Below are 26,013 nucleotides of genomic sequence, written 5' to 3' on the forward strand. Positions count from 1 at the left end.
TTTATTTTTTCTGAGACGGCGTCTTGCTCTGTCATCCAGGCTGGAGTGCAGTGGCGTAATCTCAGTTCACTGTGGCCTCCACCTCTTGGGCTCAAATTATCGTCCCACCTCAGCCTCTCAAATAGCTGCAACTACAGGAATGTGCCGCTACGTGCCACCACAGTGGCTAATTTTTTCTATTTTTTGTTGAGACAGCATCTCTCTCTATGTTGCCCAGGCTGGTCTCGAACTCCTGGGCTCCAAGTGATCCACCCACCTTGGCCTCCTGGAGTGCTGGGATTACCTACATGAGTCACTGTGCCTGGCCACATTTAATTTTTTAAAAATAAACTACTTGGGTTGTACTTAATAAACTATACATTTAAAATACTCTAAAAATCTGATGAAGGCTTCAAATGCTATTTTTAATTTTTTAAATTTAGAGACAGAATCTCACTGTCACCCAGGTAACTTTCCCTCCAGGCTCAAGTGATCTTCCTGCCTCAGCCTCCTGAGTAGCTGGGACTACAGGTTCACACCACCACGCCCGTCTGATTTTTAAAGATAGACCCCTGTGGAGACGGGGTCTCACTTCGTTGTCCAGGCTAGTCTCCTGGGCTCAAGCAATCCTTCCACCTCAGCCTCCCAAAGTGGCAAAATGATAGTTGTGAGTCCCCATGGCCGGCTATTTTTTTTTTTTTTTTTGAGACCGAGTCTGGTTCTGTTACCTAGGCTGGAATGCAGTGGAGGGATCTCGGCTCACTGCAACCTCTGCCTCCCATGTTCAAGTGATTCTCCTGCCTCAGCCTCCCAAGTAGCTGGGACTACAGGCACATGCCACCACACCTGGCTGATTTTTGTATTTTTAGTAGAGATGGGGTTTTACCATGTTGGCCAGGCTGCTCTCGAACTCCTGACCTCAGGTGATCCACCCTCTTTGGCCTCCCAAAGTGCTGTGATTATAGGTGTGAGCCACTGCGCCTGGCCCCAGTTGCTATTTTTGAATAACTGAATATTGTGAGTAAAAATCACAGTAAATCCCAACCTGTGATGTAACATTTTGTTATATGTAAATATTTTCATATACGTACATTGAAAATACACAAATAGGCTGGGCATGGTGGCTCGTGCCTGTAATCCCAGCACTTTGGAAGGCCGAGGCAGGAGGATTGCTTGAGGTCAGAAGTTCGAGACCAGCCTGGGCAACATAGTAAGACCCCATCTCTACTAAAAAAAAATACAAAAAAATTAGCCAGGCATGGTGGTACATGCCTGTAATCCCAGCTACTCGGGAGGCTGAGGCAGGAGAATTGCTTGAACATGAGAGGCAGAGGTTGCAGTGAGCCGAGATCACACCATTGTACGCCAGCCTGGGCAACAGAGCAAGACTCTGATTCAAAAAACAACAAAAAAAGAAAATACACAAAAGTACACAAATATGGAAATGAAAGTTAAGACAAAGATTAAACATTTTTAAATGTCTTACTAATCATGATGACTACACGCTATCGTTAGTTAACAGATCAGTACACTGTGAGGACAAGGTTCATTGTTCTGATAGTGGGTTCAGGTCCTTATTTATTTTTATTTTTATTTTTTAGAAACAGAGTCTCGCTGTGTCACCCAGTTTGGAGTGCAGTGGTGCGATCTCGGCTCACTGCAACCTCTGCCTCCTGGATTCAAGCAGTTCTCCTGCCTCAGTCTCCCGAGTAGCTGGGACTGTCACAGGCGCACACCGCCACGCCTGGCTGATTTGTTTTGTGTTTTAGTAGAAACGGGGTTTCACCATGTTGCCCAGGCTGGTCTCGGACTACTGAGCTGAGGCAATCCGCCCATCTTGGCCTCCCAAAGTGCTAGGATTACAGGCGTGAGCCATTGTGCCTGGCCTTCAGGTCCTTATTTCAATCTTTTTTTTTTTTTTTTTTTGGTTGACTCTTCTCGTGATGAGGTCATCCTATTTACTGGTAATGTTGCTGACAGAGTTCATAGCTCTTCTATTTTATCCTTGTTTGTTTGTTCTTGGGTTATTAGTATTAGCTTCAATCAGCAGTTTCTTTGTAAAAAATCTTTTTAAGCCACTTATCTACTTCATGAAGGTTTAGTTAAAACTAGTAGACAAGGCTGGGTGCAGTAGTTCACACCTCTAATCTCAGTACTTGGGAGGTCAAGGTGGGAGGATTCCTTGAGCCCAGGAATTTGAGACCAGCTTGGGCAACATGGTGAGCTCCCTGTCTCTACAAAAATAAAAAAAAATTAGCCGGGCATGGTGGTATGTGCCTGCAGTCCCAGCTACTTATGAGTCTACAGAGGATCACTTGATCCCACGAGGTCCAGGCTGCAGTGAGTTGTGCTTGCACCACTGCACCCAGCCTGGGCAACACGGTGAGATCCCGCCTCAAAAAAACCCACAAAAAAGTGGGGCGTGGTGGCTTACGCCTGTAATCCCAGCACTTTGGGAAGCTGAGGTGGTTGGATCATTTGAGGCCAGGAGTTCGAGACCAGCCTGGCCAACATGGTGAAACCCCATCTCTACTAAAAATACAAAAAATTAGCTGGGCATGGTGGCTTGTGCTTGTAATCCCAGCTATTCAGGAGGCTGAAGCAGGAGAATCTCTTGAACCCGGGAGGCAGAGGTTGCAGTGAGCCAAGATCGCACCACTGCCCTCCAGCCTGGGTGGCAGAGCAAGACTCCATCTCAAAAAAAAGAAAAAAAAAAAGAAAAAGAAAAAACCCCACAAAAAATGAAAAACAAGAAAACAATAATTAGCAGATAATAAATCCCAAAACTGAGGACATATAAAGTACAGTCTGTAGCAATTTGCTGAAAACTCCTTTTGTTCTCTCCTTTGGAGGGTAGACCGCTTACTTTCACTTCAGGATGACTTATCACTAATTCTGTGTGACTGCTTTGGTATCCGCCATGTAAGAGCAAACTTCACTGTGAATCTATTAAACATTAACAACAGTTAATTCATTTTTTTTTTTTTTTTTTAGATGGAGTCTCACTTTATCACCAGGCTGGAGTGCAGTGGTGCAATCTCGGCTCACTGCAACCTCCACCTCCTGGGTTCAAGCGATTCTTCTGGCTCAGCTTCCTGAGTATCTGGGACTATAGGCGCGAGCCACTATGCCCAGCTAATTTATTTTTATTTTTAGTAGAGACAGGGTTTCATCATGTTGGCCAGGACGGTCTTGATCTCCTGACCTCGTGATCTGCCTGCCTCAGCCTCCCAAAGTGCTGGGATTACAGGTATGAGCCACTGCGCCCGGCCACCAATTCATTTTCATTAAACATGAAAATAAAAACAGAGGTTTAAATACTTTCTCCTTTTGCCCCAAGGGATAGTCTTGTGTATTCCCTGGGTTTTGTTAGAAAGTGAGTGATTCATAATTTTTAAATTTTTAAAAATTATTAATTTTTTTGAGACAGGCCCTCACTCTGTTGCCCACTTTGGATGGAGTGCAGTGGCATGATCACAGGTCACTCTAGTCTCGACCTCCTGGGCCCAAGCAATCCTCCTGCCTCAGCTTCCTGAGTAGCTGGGACTACAGATGAACACCACCACGCCTGGCTAATTTTTTTAACTTTTTTGGTTTTTAGAGACAAAGTCTTGTCCTGTTGCCTGGGCTGGTCTCGAATTCCTGAGTTCAAGCGATCCTCCCATCTCGGCCTTCCAAAGTGCTGGGATTACAGATGTGGGCCACCATAACTTGCCTATTTTTAATTTTCTATCAATTACTGAGAAAGAAGTGTTGAAATCTCCAAACACATCATAATTGTGTTTTGTCTGTAAGTTTTGTTTTTGCTTTATGTATTTTGAAGCCCTGTGCATAAACACTTAAGATTCCTTAGATCCTCTTAATGAACTGACTCCTTCATTATTATGAAATGTCTCTCTCACAGGTAATGTTCTTCATTCTAAAATCACTTTGATATTAATATATTTCAATATTCTTTTCACTGGGTTTTTCATATGGGCAGTTTATAGTTGGGTCTTTTTTTTTGCTGAAGTTGATCATCTCTGTCATTCATGCATTCACTTATGAGACAGGGTTAGGTTATCTCCCAGGCTGTAGTGCAGTGGCATTATCTTGGATCTCAGCAACCTCGGCCTCCTGGGCTCATGCCATCCTGCCACCTCAGCCTCTCAAGTAGCTGGGACCACAGGCATGCACCACCACACCCATATAATTTTTGTATTTTTTGTAGAGACGGGGTTTTGCCATGTTGTCTGGTCTGGTTTTGAACTCCTGAGCCCAAGTGATCCACCCACCTGGGCCTCCCAAAGTGCTAGGATTACATGCCTGAGCTATCATGCCCGGCCATCTCTTTTAACTGAAATGTTTTAGAGTGGGCTGGGTGCGGTGGCTCACACCTATAATCCAGCACTTTGGGAGGCTGAGGTGTGAGGTGTGTGGATCATCTGAGGTCAGGAGTTTGAGACCAGCCTGGCCAACATGGTAAAACCCCGCCTCTACTAAAAATACAAAAATTAGCTGGGCAGGTGGCAAGTGCCTGTAATCACAGCTACTTGGGAGGCTGAAACAGAACTGCTTGAACTCGGGAGGTGGAGGCTGCAGTGACAGTGAGGTGAGATCTCGCCACTGCACTCCAGCCTGGGCAACAGAGCAAGACTCCGTCTCAAAAAAAAAAAAAAAAAAAAAAATGAGGAGCATGGTGGCTCACACCTGTAATCCCAGAGCTTTGAGAGGCTGAGACAGGTGGATCACTTGAGCTCAGGAGTTTGAGACAGTCTGGGCAATATGGCGAAACCCAGTCTCTACCAAAAATACAAAAAATTAGCTGGCTGTGGTGGCACTTACCTGTAGTCCCAGCTACTTGAGAGGCTGAGGTGGGAGGATTGCTTGAGCCTGGGAGGCAGAGGTTACAGTGAGCTGAGATCGGGCTACTGCACTCCATCCTGGGCAACAGTGAGACCCCATCTCAACAAACAAACAAAAAACAGAGAAGAAAGTATGTATTAAATTGTATGTAAATTAAAAAATAAATGCTTTCCTTTTTTTGCATGGAGTCTTTATGTTTCATGTTACTATATTCTATTTACCACTATCAGTTTATTAGAAATTTGTCTCACTTTAGCATTGTTTTACATTTAAAAACAAGAAATTTACAAATAAAAAGTCACCTTGGGCATGGTGGCTTACACCTGTAATCCCAGCACTTTGGGAGGCCAAGGCAGGTGGATCACATGAGGTCAGGAGTTCAAGACTAGCCTGGCCAACATGACAAAACCCATCTCTTCTAAAAATACAAAAATTTGCTGGGCGTGGTAGTGGGCGCCTGAAATCCCAGCTACCTGGGAGGCTGAGGCAGAATCACTTGAACCCAGAAGTTAGAGGTTGCAGTGAGCTGAGATTGTGCCACTGCCCACCCCTCTAGGTTGGGAGGAAGACTCATTCTCAAACAAACAAAAAGGAAAAAAATTCACCTTGGGATTTTCTATGTTTCGTTATTTAAACAAAATTATCACCCCTCCTCAACGAGTGTTAAATCTATTTTTGTTTTTTCGGAGACAGAGTCTTGCTCTGTCGCCCAGGCTGGAGTGCAGTAGCGTGATCTCAGCTCACTGGAACCTCTGCCTACTGGGATCAAGTGATCCTCCCACCTCAGCCTCCCAAGTACTTGGGATTACAGGTGCCCACCACCATGTCTGGCTAAATTTTTGTTTTTTGTGTTTTTTTTTTTATTTCTTTACTTTAAAATTTTTGTTTTTTTAGTAGAGTTGGGGTTTCACCATGTTGGCCAGGCTGGTCTCCAACTCTTGAGATTAAGTGATCTGCCTGCCTTGGCCTCCCAAAGTGTTGGGATTACAGGCATGAGCCACTGCACCTAAACAAATCTTTAATTAGGGATATAAATTTTAAAAAGTCAATGATGTTGGGAGAATGTCTAGTTTATTGTTAGAAATACAGAAAAAGGTCAGGCGCAGTGGGTCATGTAATCCCAGTACTTTGGGAGGCCAAGGCAAGTAGATTATTTGAGCCCAGGAGTTTGAGACCAGCTTGGGCAACAAGGTGAAACCCCAGCTCTACTAAAAGTACAAAAAGATAGCCTGATGTGGCGGAAGGATCCCTTGAGCCCAGGGAGGCTGGGGCTGCAGTGAGCCAAGATCATTGCACTCTAGTCTGGGTGACAGAGCAAAACCCTACCTCAAAAAAAAAAAAAAAGGAGAAGAAGAAGAAGAAAGTAAGGTTTTTCATGACACAGGAAGAATGAAGACTAAGCAAGAGTAGAAAATACCACAATTAAGAAAAATGAACATGATACATGGATGTGTTAACCAGAAGAGGGTAGTGAGTATTTACAGTAGAATCTGGCTTCCTCTAAACCATCTGAAGAGGACGATAAAAGCAGCAAGGCCAAGTCCCATTTAAAAACTTGTTAGTGCCAGCTAGGCCAGGACTAGTTAAATAAAAAAAGATTAAAACAAACTTCTTAGAACATGTCCATTTGCTCAAATATATGATGCCTGCCTGTTATATGCAGAACGCACTACTGCTGTTCTCCAACCCCCTATGTATTCTAAACCAAATCTGATATGGCTTGAGACTTTTATTTTTAAAGAATGACAAAAAAAGATTGGCATATATATATTTTATTTTACTTTATTAAATCTTACTAATATTCTGTAAGGGACAAACCAGACGAGTAGGCTATAGTGAAGAAATCTTATTTTGGAGAGTTAAGAAACCACTATGATACTTCCAAGTATTATCTTCAGTGATGCTTCTTATCTTTATTCAGGGAATTCAGGTAATATTCAGCTCCTACAGCTACCACAAATGCAGCAAATCCCCATTTGAATCCTTTAAAGAATACATCAAAAAAGGAAACAGGCTTTGCAAAGCCGCCCATGTATCTCCAAGCTTCATTGCTAGAAAAAAAAAGGAAAAAATTATAATCATATACAATTGTGTGTATATACATTGAATATATTTAATTTTCATCTTTCTAATTGACTTAAATGCTACCCTACAGAAGATCATTTAAGTGAATCGCAATAGGAATCTTACTGTGGCATAGGATAATTAAGTATATGCCCAAGTTTCACATATAAAATAGAAGAATGAACTCTTGATGGTTTCACATTTAAGAGTCATATGCCTCAGGATTTTACAAAACCCTCCAATGCAAGACTCACTTCAGCTTATCTGTCACAGGTCAGATGGACTCTGCCCACACTAGTCATTATAACATCATGGAAAGATGATGTTAGAGACTTGGTATTAATCTTTGGTATGCCACTTATATTAGATTCAAAATCTTATAGGCTGGGCAAGATACTTAGCCTGTCATGGTCTGCTTCCTGTTCTATTCAATGATGATCATTATCTCCTTTATAATATCATAAAGATTAAACAGACTCATGCATGATATATTTTGGCAGAGGAGTATGGAGTATGTAACACTTGACATTATTGCTACTATTCAAAAGGATCTCTGCTTCTCCCTACCATAGCAGCCTGAATTTTAGACGACTGATATCCTGCTCTGATAAGCACAAGCCAGTGAAAAAAATCACGTTATGAAAAACAAAAACCATTTAACTCTAGAAATATGACTTAGGAAATACGAAAGCTAATTAAATCTAATTGAGATACCAAAACCAGACATAGATGTTAGAAGAAAAGCAGCTACAGAATAATATCCCTCATGAACATAGATGCAAATATTCTTTTTTTCTTTTTGGGATGGAGTCTTGCTCTGTCACTGAGGCTGGAGAGAGAGCAGTGGCACAATCTCAGCCCTCAGCCTCCCGAGTAGCTGGGATTACAGGCACGCACTACCATGCCCTGCTAATTTTTGTTTGTTTGTTTGTTTATTTATTTATTTATTTAGGACAGAGTCTCACTCTGTTGCCCAGGCTGGAGTGCAGTGGCACTTATTTATTTATTTAGGACAGAGTCTCACACTGTTGCCTCACACTGTCGCCTGCCCTGGAGTGCAATGGCGCTATCTCGGCTAACTGCAACCTTCACCTCCTGGGTTCATGGGATTCTCCTGCCTCAGCCTCCCCAGTAGCTGGGATTACAGGCGCACACCACCACGTCTGGCTAATTTTTTGTATTTTTAGTAGAGACGGCGTTTCACTATGTTGGACAGACTGGTCTCGAACTCTAGACCTCGTGATTCGCCCACCTTGGCCTCCCAAAGTGCTGGGATTATAGGCATGAGCCACCGCACCTGGTCGTACTTTTTTTTTTTTAGTAGAGATGGGGTTTCACCGTATTGGCCAGGCTGGTCTCAAACTCCTGACCTTGTGATCCACCTGCCCTGGCCTCCCAAAGTGCTGGGATTACAGGCATAAGCCACTGTGCCTGGCCCATTTTTGTAATTTTAGTAGAGACAGGGTTTCGCCATGTTGGCCAGGCTGGTTTCAAACTTCCAGCCTCAAGTGATCCGCCTGCCTTGGCTTCCCAAAGTGCTGAGATTACACGCATGAGCCACCACACCTGGCGCAAATATTCTTAACAAAATTTTAGAAAATTGAATCCGGTAGGATATAAAAATGGTAATACATCATAATGAAGTAGGGTTCACTCCAGGAATGCAAGATTGGCTTGTATTTGAAAATTAATAGAAGTAATTCGCCATATTAACAGAATAAAAAAGAAAAAACTATGAACATTTCAACAGACGCAGAAAAAGCATTTAACAAAATCCAATATCCATTAATGGTGATAACAGGATAGGCGTGGTGGCTCATGCCTGTAATCCTAGCACTTTGGGAGGTTAAGGTGTGTGGATCACCTGAGGTCGGGAGCTTGAGACCAGCCTGGCTAACATTTTAGTCTCTACTAAAAAAACAAAATTAGCCGGGTGTGGTGGTACATGCCTGTAATCCCAGCTACTCGGGAGGCTGAGGCAGGAGAATCGCTTGAACCCAGTAGGCGGAGATTGTGGTGAGCCAAGATCTCGCCATTGCACTCCAGCCTGGGAAACAAGAGCAAAATTTCGTCTCAAAAAAAAAAAATAAATAAATAAAAATAAACAATAAAACGCTTAGTAATCTAGAAATAGAGAGAAATTCCTCATCTTGATAAAAGGCACCTAGGAGATCACTACAAGAAACATTATACTAAGTGGTGACCCACCAAATGTTTTCTGCCAGTTGGGAATAAGGCAAGGACGTCCACCACTTTCATTCAACATTATACTAGTGGTGTTAGCCAGTACAAAAATGGAAGAAAAAGACATAAAAAGTTTACAGATTGAAAAGGAAGAAGTAACAATGTATTTGTAGACAGAATGATTGTTTATGAAGAACATTCTAACAAATCTGTAAAAAAAATCTACTTGAATTAAAAAGTGAATTTAGCAAGGTAATGAGATATAAAATCAACATACAAAAGTCAACTGTGTTTACAAGTATTAGCAATGAACAACTGGAAGTTGAGATTTTAAAATACTATTTACAATATCATCAAAAAATAAAATAATTCAGGCTGGGTGCTGTAGCTCAGATCTGTAATTCCAGCACTCTGAGAGGCTGAGGTGGTCAAATCATGTGAGCTCAGGATTTTGAGACCAGCTTGGGCAACACAGGAAAACCTCATCTCAACAAAAAATACAAAAATTAGCTGGGCATGGTGGCACACACCTGTAGTCCCAGCTACTCGGGAGGCTGAGGTGGGAGGATGATTTCAGCCCAGGAGGTAGAGGCTGCAATGAGCCAAAACTGCACCACTGCACTCCATCCTGGGCGACAGAGACTCTGTCTCCCAAACAAACAAACAAACAAACAAAGCCAGGCATAATGGCTCACACCTGTAATCCTAGAACTTTGGGAAGCCGAGGCAAGTGGATCACTTGTCAGGAGTTCAAGACAAGCCTAGCCAACATGGTGAAACCCCATCTCTACTAAAAAAATACAAAAATTAGGCCTGGTGCGGTGGCTAATGCCTGTAATCCCAGCACTTTGGGAGGCCGCGGCGGGCGGATCATGAGGTCCGGATATGGAGACCATCCTGGCTAACATGGTGAAACCCCACCTCTACTAAAAAATACAAAAATTAGCTGGGCATGGTGGCCGTACCTGTAGTCCCAGCTACTAGGGAGGTTGAAGTGGGAGGATTGCTTAAGCTGGGAGATGGAGGTTGCTGTGAGTGCACCACTGCACTCCAGTCTGGGTGACAGAGTGAGACCCTGTCTCAAAACAAACAAAAAACTTCAAAGTAGCTGGGCGTGGTGACTCATGCCTGTAATCCCAGCACTTTGGGAGGCCAAGGCAGGAGGATCACGATGTCAAGAGATAGAGACCATCTTGGCCAACATGGTGAAACCCCGTCTCTACTAAAAATACAAAAATTAGCTGGGCATGGTGGCGTGTGCCTGTAATCCCAGCTACTTGGGAGGCTGAGGCAAGAGAATCGCCTGAACCCGGGTGGTGGATGTTGCCGTGAGCCTAGATCGCACCACTGCACTCCAGCCTGGCAACACAGCAAAACTCCATCTCAAAAACAAAAACAAAAACAAAAACAAACCAGTAAATATTTTAGGCTTTGTGGGTAAAAGAGGTAAAATGGAAGCAATTATGTAGGTACATTTATAGGAAAACACACTTCCACAAATACCTTATTAATAAAATTCAAAATATAATAAGTGAGTACAATTTTTTTGTAATACAGGTCTACTGATGAAAAAAATGGAACTCCCTAGCCGGGCGAGGTGGCGGGCGCCTGTAGTCCCAGCTACTTGGGAGGCTGAGGCAGGAGAATGGCCTGAACCCGGGAGGCGGAGCTTGCAGTGAGCTGAGATCCGGCCACTGCACTCTAGCCCGGGCGACAGAGCGAGACTCCGTCTAAAAAAAAAAAAAAAAAAAAAAAAAGGAACTCCCATTTTGGGGGGTAACATTTTGCTTAACTGGGGCTCAAAGTAAAAAGCCATTTTTCATGATTCTCTAAGGAGAATACATTGAAAAGCAACACAGACACTTAATTCTCTAGGATACATTCTATCTAAATTGCTTAACTCATCTTACCGGCCCCATGGATCCCTTAGCCCTTTTGCAGCCAGCTTCTTCTGGATATCTTCTAATGGTGTCCCTTCTATCTTCCATTGTCTATAATCTGGAAGTTCCATTTTATGGTGTCCATGTTCATGTTCATGTCCATAGGCCATGTCTATAAGGAAAATATTAACACAAGTGAGATATATGCAAATTGTAGATATCAAATACCCAAATTTATTGTTTATGTTTTAAGGTGAAGCATTTAATATTTTTAAAAAAAAGCCAATATAAATACTTGTAAATTTCAGTTAAAAGATTTTATAAAAGTGTCTTATTCCACAACCACGTTCAGTGAGGAAATACACATACACAAAATATAAAAAAGAAAAATAATTGGCAATCCCACCACTCAGAGATAACCACTTACTATCTGGTTCTTTTCTTCATTATAACAATAGTAAACATTTATGGAGTCCTATGTGCCAAGTGTACTATGCTAAGATGCTTTATGTGTATTAACTCCATTACTTCTTTGTTTGTTTGTTTTTTTTTTGAGACGGAGTCTCGCTCTGTCGCCCGGGCTGGAGTGCAGTGGCCGGATCTCAGCTCACTGCAAGCTCCGCCTCCCACTGCAAGCTCCGCCTCCCGGGTTTACGCCATTCTCCTGCCTCAGCCTCCGGAGTAGCTGGGACTATAGGCGCCCGCCACCTCGCCCGGCTCGTTTTTTTGTATTTTTTAGTAGAGATGGGGTTTCACTGTTAGCCAGGATGGTCTCGATCTCCTGACCTCGTGATCCGCCCGTCTCGGCCTCCCAAAGTGCTGGGATTACAGGCTTGAGCCACCGCGCCCGGCCTAACTCCATTACTTCTAAAACAACTCTTTGAACTTAAATTATGAGTTCCCCATTTTACAGATAGGACAATAAGACTCCAAGCAGTTAAGTAACTTTCCAAAGGTAACAAAAATAGTATAGCTGGGATTAGAACCTTGCAGTTTAGTTTCAGAACCCTGCTCCTAACTTCTTCTTCTTCTTACTTCTTTTTGAGACGGAGTCTTGCTCTGTCGCTCAGGCTAGAATGCAGTGGTGGATCTTGGCTCACTGCAAGCTGTCTCCCGGGTTCACGCCATTCTCCTGTCTCAGCCTCCCGGGTAGCTGGGACTACAGGCGCCTGCCACCACGCCCGGCTAATTTTTTGTATTTTTAGTGAAGACAGGGTTTCACCATGTTAGCCAGGATGGTCTCGATCTCCTGACCTCGTGATCTGCCCACCAAAGTGTTGGGATTACAGGTGTGAGTCAGCGCGCCCGGCCTCCTGCTAACTTCTAAGCAATATTGTTTTCCTTTTGAATCCTTTCTTTCTTTCTTTTTTTTTTTTTTGAGACGGAGTCTCGCTCTGTCGCCCAGGCTGGAGTGCAGTGGCCGGCTCTCAGCTCACTGCAAGCTCTGCCTCCCGGGTTCACGCCATTCTCCTGCCTCAGCCTCCCCAGTAGCTGGGACTACAGGCGCCCGCCACCTTGCCCGGCTAATTTTTTGTATTTTTTAGTAAAGACGGGGTTTCATCATGTTAGCCAGGATGGTCTCGATCTCCTGACCTCGTGATCCGCCCATCTAGGCCTCCCAAAGTGCTGGGATTACAGGCTTGAGCCACCGCGCCCAGCCTGAATCCTTTCATAATGCATAAATATATATAACAAAAAGGTTATACACACTGTTTCAAAAATTTTTCTTTAGATGATTCTTTTAAAATGCAGTAATGCGGCCGGGCGCGGTGGCTCAAGCCTGTAATCCCAGCACTTTGGGAGGCCGAGACGGGCGGATCACGAGGTCAGGAGATCGAGACCATCCTGGCTAATACGGTGAAACCCTGTCTCTACTTAAAAATACAAAAAACTAGCCGGGCGACGAGGCGGGCGCCTGTAGTCCCAGCTACTCGGGAGGCTGAGGCAGGAGAATGGCGTAAACCCGGGAGGCGGAGCTTGCAGTGAGCTGAGATCCGGCCACTGCACTCCAGCCTGGGTGGCAGAGAAGACTTCGTCTCAAAAAAAAAAAAAAAAAAAAAAAAAAAAAAAAAAAAAAAAATTAAATGCAGTAATGCTTTTAAATACATATGATTACATGAAGGGTTTCTTTAAAGAGACAGATAGTAAATATTTTAGGCTTTGTGGGTAAAAGAGGTAAAATCGAGGCAATCATGTAGGTTACATTTATAGGAAAACACACTTCCAGAAATACTTTATTGATAAAATTCAAAATATAATACGTAACTGAGTACAATTTTGTTGTAATACCGGTCTACTGACAAAAAAATGGGACTCCCATTTTGGGGGGTAACATTTTGCTTAACTGTGGCTCAAAGTTAGTGATCCTTAGCATCAAAGTGATTACAAATGTTCATTTGTAAAAGCCATTCTTAGCTCACAGACCTTACAAAAATAGGCACTGGGCTGGATTTGGTCCACAGGCTGCAGTTTGCCGATCCCTGAACTGGGCCAACAGAGACCTTAGGACTCCTTTTTAATCAATAAATTTGCTTCCTTAAATAAAACATGTCCTCAATGGTTATATAAACACTTCAGTTTTACTAGTGTTATTTTAATATATAAAAATAAACCAGCTCAGTCTTCATTTAAATTGCTAATTCAAATTAAGGGGTATGGTTTAATAACACTATACTATAATTTGTATAAGGTTGGCAGTAGCAATTCTTTTTTTTTTTTAATTTTTATTTTTCCAAATTCTAATTACTTGGCAAACAGTAGCAATTCTATAATCACTGCTTTTCCAGAAGTAAAACCAAGTAATTATTACCATGATGTCCATATTTATAACTATGAACAGGCCCAATAAGGTAGGATTTCTTTTTTTTTGAGACAGAGTTTTGCTCTTTTTGCCCAGACTGGAGTGCAATGGTGCGATCTCAGCTCATGGCAATCTCCACCTCCCACGTTCAAGTGATTCTCCTGCATCAGTCTTCCGAGTAGCTGGGATTACAGGCATGCGTCACCATGCCCAGCTAATTTTGTATTTTTAATAGAGACGGGGTTTCCCAATGTTGGTCAGGCTGGTCTCAAACTCCCGACCTCAGGTGATGTGACTGCCTCGGCCTCCCAAAGTGCTGGGATTATAGGCATGAGCCACTGCGCCCAGCCTGGTAGGCTTTCTTATAATGTATCTTACAAGATAGAGGTAATTATTAGAAAGTGTATATTAAAGACACATTATTGGGAGGCTGAGGGATGAGAATCGAGTGAACCCAGGAGGCAGAGGTTACAGTGAGCTAAGATGGTCCCACCGCACTCCAGCCTGGGCAACAGAGCGAGATTCTGTCTCAAAAAATAAATAGTTCCGAGGGGGGGCGGAGCAAGATGGCCGAATAGGAACAGCTCCAGTCTCCAACTCCCAGCGCGAGTGACACAGAACACCGGTGATTTCTGCATTTTCAACTGAGGTACTGGGGTCATCTCACTAGGGAGTGCCGGACAATCGGTCCTGGTCAGCTGCTGCAGCCCGATCAGTGAGAGCTGAAGCAGGGCGAGGCATCGCCTCACCTGGGAAGCGCAAGGGGGAAGGGAATCCCTTTTCCTAGCCAGGGGAACTGAGACACACAACACCTGGAAAATCGGCTAACTCCCACCCCAATACTGCGCTTTAAGCAAACGGGCACACCAGGAGATTTTATCCCACACCTGGCCAGGAAGATCCCACGGCCACGGAGCCTCCCTCATTGCTAGCACAGCAGTCTGCGATCTAACTGCAAGGCAGCAGCGAGGCTGGGGGAGGAGTGCCCGCCATTGCTGAGGCTTAAGTAGGTAAACAAAGCCGCTGGGAAGCTCGAACTGGGTGGAGCTCACAGCAGCTCAAGGAAACCTGCCTGTCTCTGTAGACTCCACCTCTGGGGACAGGGCACAGCTAAACAACAACAACAAGAAAAGCAGCATGAAACCTCTGCAGATGCAAACGACTCTGTCTGACAGCTTTGGAGAGAGCAGTGGATCTCCCCACACGGAGGCTGAGATCTGAGAAGGGACAGACTGCCTGCTCAAGTGGGTTCCTGACCCCTGAGTAGCCTAACTGGGAGACATCCCCCACTAGGGGCAGTCTGACACCCCACACCTCACAGGGTGGAGTACACCACTGAGAGGAAGCTTCCAAAGTAAGAATCAGACAGGTACACTCACTGTTCAGCAATATTCTATCTTCTGCAACCTCTGCTGCTGATACCCAGGCAAACAGGGTCTGGAGTGGACTTCAAGCAATCTCCAACAGACCTGCAACTGAGGGTCCTGACTGTTAGAAGGAAAACTATCAAACAGGAAGGACACCTATACCAAAACCCCATCAGTACGGCATCATCATCAAAGACCAGAGGCAGATAAAACCACAAAGATGGGGAAAAAGCAGGGCAGAAAAGCTGGAAATTCGAAAAATAAGAGCACATCTCCCCCTGCAAAGGAGCGCAGCTCATCGCCAGCAACAGATCGAAGCTGGTCAGAGAATGACTTTGACGAGATGAGAGAAGAAGGCTTCAGTCCATCAAACTTCTCAGAGCTAAAGGAGGAATTACGTACCCAGCGCAAAGAAACTAAAAATCTTGAAAAAAGAGTGGAAGAATTGACAGCTAGAATAATTAACGCAGAGAAGGTCATAAACGAAATGACAGAGATGAAAACCATGACACGAGAAATACGTGACAGATGCACAAGCTTCAGTAACCGACTCGATCAACTGGAAGAAAGAGTATCAGCGATTGAGGATCAAATGAAAGAAACGAAGCGGGAAGAGAAACCAAAAGAAAAAAGAAGAAAAAGAAATGAACAAAGCCTGCAAGAAGTATGGGATTATGTAAAAAGACCAAATCTACGTCTGATTGGGGTGCCTGAAAGTGAGGGGGAAAATGGAACCAGTTGGAAAACACTCTTCAGGATATCATCCAGGAGAACTTCCCCAACCTAGTAGGGCAGGCCAACATTCAAATTCAGGAAATACAGAGAACGCCACAAAGATACTCCTCGAGAAGAGCAACTCCAAGACACATAATTGCCAGATTCACCAAAGTTGAAATGAAGGAAAAAATCTTAAGGGCAGCCAGAGAGAAAGGTCGGGTTACCCATAAAGGGAAGCCCATCAGACTAACAGCAGATCTCTGGCAGAAACTCTACAAGCCAGAAGAGAGTGGGGGCCAATATTCAACGTTCTTAAAGAAAAGAATTTTAAACCCAGAATTTCATATCCAGCCAAACTAAGTTTCATAAGTGAAGGAGAAATAAAATCCTTTACAGATAAGCAAATGCTTAGAGATTTTGTCACCACCAGGCCTGCCTTACAAGAGACCCTGAAGGAAGCCCTAAACATGGAAAGGAACAACCAGTACCAGCTATTGCAAAAACATGCCAAAATGTAAATACCATCAAGGCTAGGAAGAAACTGCATCAACTAACGAGCAAAATAACCAGTTAATATCATAATGGCAGGATCAAGTTCACACATAACAATATTAACCTTAAATGTAAATGGACTAAATGCTCCAATTAAAAGACACAGACTGGCAAACTGGATCAAGAGTCAAGACCCATCAGTCTGCTGTATTCAGGAGACCCATCTCACATGCAGAGACATACATAGGCTCAAAATAAAGGGATGGAGGAAGATCTACCAAGCAAATGGAGAACAAAAAAAAGCAGGGGTTGCAATCCTAGTCTGTGATAAAACAGACTTTAAACCATCAAAGATCAAAAGAGACAAAGAAGGCCATTACATAATGGTAAAGGGATCCATTCAACAGGAAGAGCTAACTATCTTAAATATATATGCACCCAATACAGGAGCACCCAGATTCATAAAGCAAGTCCTTAGAGACTTATAAAGAGACTTAGACTCCCATACAATAATAATGGCAGACTTCAACACTCCACTGTCAACATTAGACAGATCAACTACATGGAAACTGAACAACCTGCTCCTGAATGACTGACTACTGGGTACATAACGAAATGAAGGCAGAAATAAAGATGTTCTTTGAAACCAACGAGAACAAAGATACAACATACCAGAATCTCTGGACACATTTAAAGAGACAGAAAGTTAACAAGGATATCCAGGAATTGAACTCATCTCTGCACCAAGCGGACCTAATAGACATCTATAGAACTCTCCACCCCAAACCAACAGAATATACATTCTTCTCAGCACCACATCACACTTATTCCAAAATTGACCACATAATTGGAAGTAAAGCACTCCTCAGCAAATGTAAAAGAACAGAAATTATAACAAACTGTCTCTCAGACCACAGTGCAATCAAACTAGAACTCAGGACTAAGAAACTCAATCAAAACCGCTCAACTACATGGAAACTGAACAACCTGCTCCTGAATGACTACTGGGTACATAACGAAATGAAGGCAGAAATAAAGATGTTCTTTGAAACCAACGAGAACAAAGATACAACATACTAGAATCTCCGGGACACATTTAAAGCAGTGTGTAGAGGGAAATTTATAACACTAAATGCCCACAAGAGAAAGCTGGAAAGATCTAAAACTGACACTCTAACATCACAATTAAAAGAATTAGAGAGGCAAGAGCAAACACATTCAAAAGCTAGCAGAAGGCAAGAAATAACTAAGATCAGAGCAGAACTGAAGGAGATAGAGACACAAAAAACCCTCCAAAAAATCAATGAATCCAGGAGTTGGTTTTTTGAAAAGATCAACAAAATTGACAGACCGCTAGCAAGACTAATAAAGAAGAAAAGAGAGAAGAATCAAATAGACGCAATAAAATATGATAAAGGGGATATCACCACCGACCCCACAGAAATACAAACTACCATCAGAGAATACTATAAACACCTCTACGCAAATAAACTGGAAAATCTAGAAGAAATGGATAATTTCCTGGACACTTACACTCTTCCAAGACTAAACCAGGAAGAAGTTGAATCCCTGAATAGACCAATAGCAGGCTCTGAAATTGAGGCAATAATTAATAGCCTACCAACCAAAAAAAGTCCAGGACCAGATGGATTCACAGCTGAATTCTACCAGAGGTACAAGGAGGAGTTGGTACCATTCCTCCTGAAACTATCCAATCAATAGAAAAAGAGGGAATCCTCCCTAACTCATTTTATGAGGCCAACATCATCCTGATACCAAAGCCTGGCAGAGACACAACAAAAAAAGAGAATTTTAGACCAATATCCCTGATGAACCATCGATGCAAAAATCCTCAATAAAATACTGGCAAACCGGATTCAGCAGCACATCAAAAAGCTTATCCACCATGATCAAGTGGGTTTCATCCCTGGGATGCAAGGCTGGTTCAACATTCGCAAATCAATAAACGTAATCCAGCATATAAACAGAACCAAAGACAAGAACCACATGATTATCTCAATAGATGCAGAAAAGGCTTTTGACAAAATTCAACAGCCCTTCATGCTAAAAACGCTCAATAAATTCGGTATTGATGGAACGTACCTCAAAATAATAAGAGCTATTTATGACAAACCCACAGCCAATATCATACTGAATGGGCAAAAACTGGAAAAATTCCCTTTGAAATCTGGCACAAGACAGGGATGCCCTCTCTCACCACTCCTATTCAACATAGTGTTAGAAGTTCTGGCTAGGGCAATCAGGCAAGAGAAAGAAATAAAGGATATTCAGTTAGGAAAAGAAATCAAATTGTCCCTGTTTGCAGATGACATGATTGTATATTTAGAAAACACCATTGTCTCAGCCCAAAATCTCCTTAAGCTGATAAGCAACTTCAGCAAAGTCTCAGGATATAAAATTAATGTGCAAAAATCACAAGCATTCTTATACACCAGTAACAGACAAACAGAGAGCCAAATCATGAATGAACTTCCATTCACAATTGCTTCAAAGAGAATAAAATACCTAGGAATCCAACTTACAAGGGATGTAAAGGACCTCTTCAAGGAGAACTACAAACCACTGCTCAGTGAAATCAAAGAGGACACAAACAAATGGAAGAACATACCATGCTCATGGATAGGAAGAATCAATATCGTGAAAATGGCCATACTGCCCAAGGTGATTTATAGATTCAATGCCATCCCCATCAAGCTACCAATGACTTTCTTCACAGAATTGGAAAAAACTGCTTTAAAGTTCATATGGAACCAAAAAAGAGCCCGCATTGCCAAGACAATCCTAAGTCAAAAGAACAAAGCTGGAGGCATCACGCTACCTGACTTCAAACTATACTACAAGGCTACAGTAACCAAAACAGCATGGTACTGGTACCACAACAGAGATATAGACCAATGGAACAGAACAGAGTCCTCAGAAATAATACCACACATCTACAGCCACCTGATCTTTGACAAACCTGAGAGAAACAAGAAATGGGGAAAGGATTCCCTATTTAATAAATGGTGCTGGGAAAATTGGCTAGCCATAAGTAGAAAGCTGAAACTGGATCCTTTCCTTACTCCTTATACGAAAATTAATTCAAGATGGATTAGAGACTTAAATGTTAGACCTAATACCATAAAAACCCTAGAAGAAAACCTAGGTAGTACCATTCAGGACATAGGCATGGGTAAGGACTTCATGTCTAAAACACCAAAAGCAACGGCAGCAAAAGCCAAAATTGACAAACGGGATCTAATTAAACTAAAGAGCTTCTGCACAGAGAAAGAAACTACCATCAGAGTGAACAGGCAACCTACAGAATGGGAGAAAATTTTTGCAATCTACTCATCTGACAAAGGGCTGATATCCAGAACCTACAGAGAACTCAAACAAATTTACAAGAAAAAAACAAACAACCCCATCAAAAAGTGGGCAAAGGATATGAACAGACATTTCTCAAAAGAAGACATTCATACAGCCAACAGACACATGAAAAATGCTCATCATCACTTGCCATCAGAGAAATGCAAATCAAAACCACAATGAGATACCATCTCACACCAGTTAGAATGGCAATCATTAAAAAGTCAGGAAACAACAGGTGCTGGAGAGGATGTGGAGAAATAGGAACACTTTTACACTGTTGGTGGGATTGTAAACTAGTTCAACCATTATGGAAAACAGTATGGCAATTCCTCAAGGATCTAGAACTAGATGTACCATATGACCCAGCCATCCCACTACTGGGTATATACCCAAAGGATTATAAATTATGCTGCTATAAAGACACATGCACATATGTTTATTGCGGCACTATTCACAATAGCAAAGACTTGGAATCAACCCAAATGTCCATCTGTGACAGACTGGATTAAGAAAATGTGGCACATATACACCATGGAATACTATGCAGCCATCAAAAAGGATGAGTTTGCATCCTTTGTAGGGACATAGATGCAGCTGGAAACCATCATTCTTAGCAAACTGTCACAAGAACAGAATACCAAACACTGCATGTTCTCACTCATAGGTGGGAACTGAACAATGAGATCACTTGGACTCGGGAAGGGGAACATCACACACCGGGGCCTATCATGGGGAGGGGGGAGGGGGGGGGGAAGGGATTGCATTGGGAGTTATACCTGATATAAATGACGAATTGATGGGTGCTGATGAGTTGATGGGTGCAGCACACCAACATGGCACAAGTATACATATGTAACAAACCTGCACGTTATGCACATGTATCCTAGAACTTAAAGTATAAAAAAAAAAAAAAGTTCCAAGATATGAGGAAAAAATTGTACATACTAACTGTGAAAAACCAACACATTATTATTTGTAAACATGTTAAGATACTAAAAAAACATTATGTTGATGATTTTCACATTTAATTTTATATATATATATATGTTTTTTTTTTTAAAGATAGAGGGTCTTGCGCTGGATCATAGCTCACTGCAGCCTTAAACTCCTGGGCTCAAGTGATTGTCCTGCCTCAGCCTCCTGAGTAGCTAGGACTACAGGAGCGTGCACAACATCTGTCTAATTTTTAAATGTTTTATAGCGATGGAACCTCCCTATGTTGTCCAGGATGGTCTCAAACTCCTGGCCTCAAATGATCCTCGATCCTCTGGCATATGCCTCCCAAAATGCTGGGATTACAGTGGGGTTACAACCATGCCCAGGAGGATTTTTACATTTAAATGAAAATGAAAATCAATACTCTCAAACACAAGTTAAACCTACAACATAACTCTGATTGAAACATTTAACCCATTATTACTTGGTAGATTCAATAAAATGAAGGAAAAAATTATGGTGTCAGATTTCAGACTGACTTTTGAGACTGAATAAATTTATTACAAAAGAAGACCATTACAAGTGTTTATTTAGAATGATAATGTCTTGGCTTCTGCATACCATGTTTTCAAAAAATCTTTTTTAAAATAAGGCTTCCTTTTAAAAATGCTTAAAGAGATTACAAGACAAACCTTTATTTTGGCAAATGTCAATTCTAGAATATTAACCTGAGGATCAATGTATTTGGAAGAGTATAAAACAAAGGGTCAAGAATTTTGATAAAATAGTTTTTGAAAATAAAAGTTTAAACACTACCATGGTATAAAGACTATTTTGAAATTATAATACTACTGTGCTTAAACTATTAAGTAATTTGAAAGATAAATCGTGGCCGGGCGCGGTGGCTCAAGCCTGTAATCCCAGCACTTTGGGAGGCCGAGACGGGCGGATCACGAGGTCAGGAGATGGAGACCATCCTGGCTAACACTGTGAAACCCCGTCTCTACTAAAAAAAATACAAAAAAATAGCCGGGCGAGGTGGCGGGCGCCTGTAGTCCCAGCTACTCGGGAGGCTGAGGCAGGAGAATGGCGTGAACCTGGGAGGCGGAGCTTGCAGTGAGCTGAGATCCGGCCACTGCACTCCAGCCTGGGCGACAGAGCGAGACTCCATCTCAAAAAAAAAAAAAAAAGAAAGATAAATCTTTGAAAGAAAACATGAAAGTATACATACCCTCATTTCTCCTATACAAATTTATTTATATATACATTCAATGTATTTTCTCTTCTAGCTAATTATTTCAGAAGTATCCTTTTCATAGGAATTTACTAATATAAATTTAAATGACTTTTCAAAAAGAGCAGAAAGTTGAAAATACTATCTCTAGGAAACCTTTCATTTTCTTTTTTCTTTTTCAGTTTTTTTACAAACAGGATCTTCCTATGTTGCCCAGGCTGCTGTTGAACTCCTGGCCTCAAGCATTCCTCCCTACTTGGCCTCCTAAAATATCGGGATTACAGGCGTGAGCCATGGCACCTGGCCCATTTTTCTTTTTAAACTTATTTCTATTTCCAAATAGCTATAAATCAAACAATGATATCGTGATCATGTAAAGTAAGAGCTTGAAATTCTCCTACTTTGCACTAGTAAAAGTAAAATCCAAGGCAAATCGCTTAATTTCCCTGAACTTCAGTTTCTTCATATAACATGAGGATAAAACTTACCTTGCAAGATTGTTGAGAGCTGAGGAAAACACATTGTGATGTACTTTCTACTTTCACACTTAGGTGGTGAGAATGCAACTTAGCACAAGCATTCTGAAAAACTGGCATGACCTAGAAAAGCTGAACATGGCCAGGCGCAGTGGCACATGCCTGTAATCCCAGCACTTTGGGAGGCCGAGGCAGGTGGATCACTTGAGGCCAGGAGTTGAGACCAGCCTGGCCAACATGGGGAAACCCCGTCTCTACTAAAAATAAAAAAATTAGCCAGGTGTGGTGGCACACACCTGTAGTCCCAGCTACTCAGGAGGCTGAGGCAGGAGAATCACTTAAAACCAAGAGGTAGAGGTTGCAGTGAGCCGAGACTGCACCACCGCACTCCAGCCTGGGTGACAGAGTGAGACTCTATCTCAAAAAAAAAAGAAAAGAAAAAAGAAAAGCTAAACATATGAATGAATACCTTATGGCCATCAATTCCACTCCTAGTATATATATTCTAGATAGATACCGTCCAATATGGTAGCCACTAGCAGTTGAAATGTGGCTGGTACAATTGTGAACTGGGAATTTTAATTTAATTTTAATTAATTTAATCTCAAAAGAGATGATCAAATTGTTATTAGAAAATATTAAAGTGTCTTTGGAGGCCAGGCATGGTGGCTCATGCCTGTAATACCAGCACTTTGAGAGGCTGAGGCAGGTGGAACACCTGAGGTCAGGAGTTCAATAAAAGCCTAACCAACATGGCAAAATCCCATCTCTACTAAAAATAAAAAAGTTAGTTGGGCATGGTAGTGTATGCCAGTAGTTCCAGCTACTAGGGAGGGTGAGACAGGAGAATCACTTGACCCTGGGAGGTGAAGGTTGCACTGTGCTGAGATCGCACCATTCACTCCAGCGTGGGCGACAGAGTGAGACTCTGTCTCAAAAAATAAATAAATAAATAAAAATAAAATAAAATAAATAAATAAACAAAATAAAGTGTCTTTGGAACAATTTGGATATATCAATTTATCAACTGTAAATCTTATAATCACAGATCAAAGGTTTGCATTTATGGAATATAAAAAATATATTTCAAATATTTTCTTAGAGACATCAAGACTCTTGTCTCTAAAAAAACAAAAAAAAATTTTTTTTTTGAGATAGCCTCACTCTGTCGCCAGGCTGGAGTACAATGGGTGATGGGATCTCGGCTCACTGCAACCTCCGCCTCCTGGGTTCTAGTGATTCTCCTGCCTCAGCCTCCCGAGTAGCTGGGATTATAGGCGTGCACCACCACACACGGCTAATTTTTTGTACTTTTAGTAGAGACGGGGTTTCACCATGTTGGTCAGGATGGTCTCGATCTGCAGACCTAATTATCCACCTGCCTCGGCCACCCAAAGTGTTGGGATTACAGACGTGAGCCATCATGCCCAGCCTAAGAAATATGTTTTTATTTATTTATTTATTTTTACTTTTTATTTTTATTATTATTTTTCTCTACTGTCCTTATTAATCAAAAACGCCTAAGGGATAAAGAAGCACATGCTCCCTAGCCAACGCTGACGGAACATACCCCAAGAACTGGTGCGGTCGGACCCACTTTTCCCGCGAAAACTATTTTTATTTTTTGAGATGGAGTCTCGCTCTGTCACCCGGGCTGGAGTGCAGTGGCTGGATCTCAGCTCACTGCAAGCTCTGCCTCCCGGGTTTACCCCATTCTCCAGCCTCAGCCTCCCGAGTAGCTGGGACTACAGGCGCCAGCCACCTCGCCCGGCTAGCTTTTTTTTGTATTTTTTAGTAGAGACGGGGTTTCACCATGTTAGCCAGGATGGTCTCGAACTCCTGACCTCGTGATCCGCCCGTCTCGGCCTCCCAAAGTGCTGGGATTACAGGCTTGAGCCATCGCGTCCGGCCAGAAATATATTTTTAAAACAATCTTTATAGCCACATTGTTTAGTCTATCTCCCAACTGCAAACAACCCAAATGTCCAATAACAACAGAAGCGATTATGGTGTAGTCACACTATATATTATACAACCAAAAACTACATGCAAAAGTATGACTGAATCTTCACAAACATAATAATGAGCAAGGGGTGAGTCAGAAAAAAAAATACACATGCACTCGCATCCCATTTATATAAATTGAAACGCCTAACAATTCATTTTTTAGGAATTCATCATAGACGGAAAAATTAAAGTAAAACAAGTGAGTGCTTAGCACAAGTCAGGATAATGGTTACCTCTTGGTGGAGGAGATGGAATCACAGAAACATACAGGCAGCTTCTAACGCAGTGTTTTTCAACCAATTTTTAATTATTGTCCCTGTAAGGAACCTTTCTAGACATTTTATGCCTAATCACAACCCTCCCACCATGAAAATTTAACACTACATATATACTATATATCTGTTTATATACTGTGGCCCTTTGGAGGGACACAACTCATTGTAGTAACTAAGACCTACTACCCCCGCCCCACCAATTTTCACCCCCCTGAAATGCAAAATCACCCCTGTTAAGAATGCATGTTCTAAGGTATTGGCAATGCTTTATTTTCTAATCTAAGAGGTGGTTACGGGAGTGTCTGCTTCTGTTAGCTATAATTTTTAAAAATGTATGTTTTATACACCCTTCTGTATGTATACTTGACGATAAAAAATAAAATTAGAAAAATTGACTTAAATTGTGCTGAGGACTGAAAAATGGTGGTTATTTCCGTTTCAGAGCAGCTGAAATAACAGTAAGGAAATTAAATTAAAAAAAAAATGCAACCAAAAATTTTAAAACCTATCTATCTGTGTCTGAAGTGAATCTAAAAGTCTGATGAAGGTCAACTTCCACTAAAGGAAGCTGGCTCTAAGAAGATGTTTGCTGGTATCCTTTGCCTAAGAAAGAAGTAAGAAGATAATGCCACTTCCACTACGTGCAATTTTAGTTTACCGAAGACTATCAAGTATATATCTTAACTTCCTCGTATTTAAAAAACTGTGATTATATGAATATTAGGAAATAAAAAACAAATGAACTATTTTATTTTTACTGATGCTGTTCTTCTGCCTTTGTTCTATTCAAAGCCAAACAAAGATAATTTTGCGTGTGGCAAAGGCGGGAAAAAGCACTTCTATGTAACAACTACAGTAATGCTCACTGAATCCTCCAACCACCCCTCCCTACCCCAACTTAAACTAAGACTTCATTAGTTCTCGCCTGCTAGTTCTTTGATCTCCCTTCCAGCCTCCCATCCTTCTCCATTTATTTAGTCTCTCCTTTTCTACACTCCCCAGAATAGAATCTAGCTCTTAATCCTAATCAACGGGTCTCCCACCAACTCCCTAATTTACCTGACTGCAATCTGACCTCTCAGGACACTCAACTCTGCAAGCGGAACCAACCGGAAGCGGAGGTTGTCACCTCGAGTTTCTCACGGCAGGAAAGCGGAGAAGCCGCTTAACGTTCCGGTACTGGGTTAGAGATTCCTAAATCAGGAAGAGATTACATGAAGGAGGCTGGAAGTCGATTATCTTCCCCACATATGTGCATCTTCAATCTGACTGAGGTAACAGATACTGTAGAAGAGAGAAGGGCGGGGAAGAGAACATGTTCTTCTTGCTTGGGGACGGAACCCTTAGACACCGCACAGGGGGCAGGGCCGCGGACATACTGCAGC

At 42.1% G+C, this 26,013-nt stretch overlaps 1 protein-coding gene across 4 annotated transcripts; it reads right to left on the reverse strand.

Annotated features, from left to right (window-relative positions):
• Window positions 1-6,580: 6,580 nt before the first annotated feature.
• On the reverse strand, window positions 6,581-26,003 carry NDUFB3 (NADH:ubiquinone oxidoreductase subunit B3). 4 transcript variants are annotated; one of them, XM_033231988.1, is made up of 4 exons: window positions 25,688-25,951; window positions 24,587-24,669; window positions 10,983-11,124; window positions 6,581-6,875 (listed from the first exon to the last, which is right to left on the reverse strand). In XM_033231988.1, exons 3-4 carry the CDS (start codon window positions 11,120-11,122, stop codon window positions 6,719-6,721), a joined length of 297 nt encoding a protein of 98 aa, XP_033087879.1. In that variant the 5' UTR covers window positions 11,123-11,124; window positions 24,587-24,669; window positions 25,688-25,951; the 3' UTR covers window positions 6,581-6,718. The 4 variants fall into 4 exon arrangements, with proteins under 4 accessions (XP_033087879.1, XP_033087880.1, XP_033087878.1 ...); XM_033231989.1 differs by having other exon boundaries at window positions 24,587-24,680; XM_033231987.1 differs by lacking the exon at window positions 24,587-24,669 and having other exon boundaries at window positions 25,688-26,003.
• Between the last annotated feature and the right edge of the window lie 10 nt (window positions 26,004-26,013).

Source organism: Trachypithecus francoisi, unplaced genomic scaffold (assembly GCF_009764315.1).
Source record: "Trachypithecus francoisi isolate TF-2019V2 unplaced genomic scaffold, Tfra_2.0 Lachesis_group13, whole genome shotgun sequence".
NCBI lineage: Eukaryota > Metazoa > Chordata > Mammalia > Primates > Cercopithecidae > Trachypithecus > Trachypithecus francoisi.

What these genes read in the sequence shown, in the direction of transcription:
- NDUFB3 (XM_033231987.1), bottom strand. Translation starts at nt 11,122, where the DNA reads ATGGCCTATGGACATGAACATGAACATGGACACCATAAAATGGAACTT. An exon ending in CTAAGGGATCCATGGGGCCG is followed by an intron (nt 6,876 to 10,982) that starts GTAAGATGAGTT and finishes TTTTTTTTCTAG; the next exon opens with CAATGAAGCTTGGAGATACA.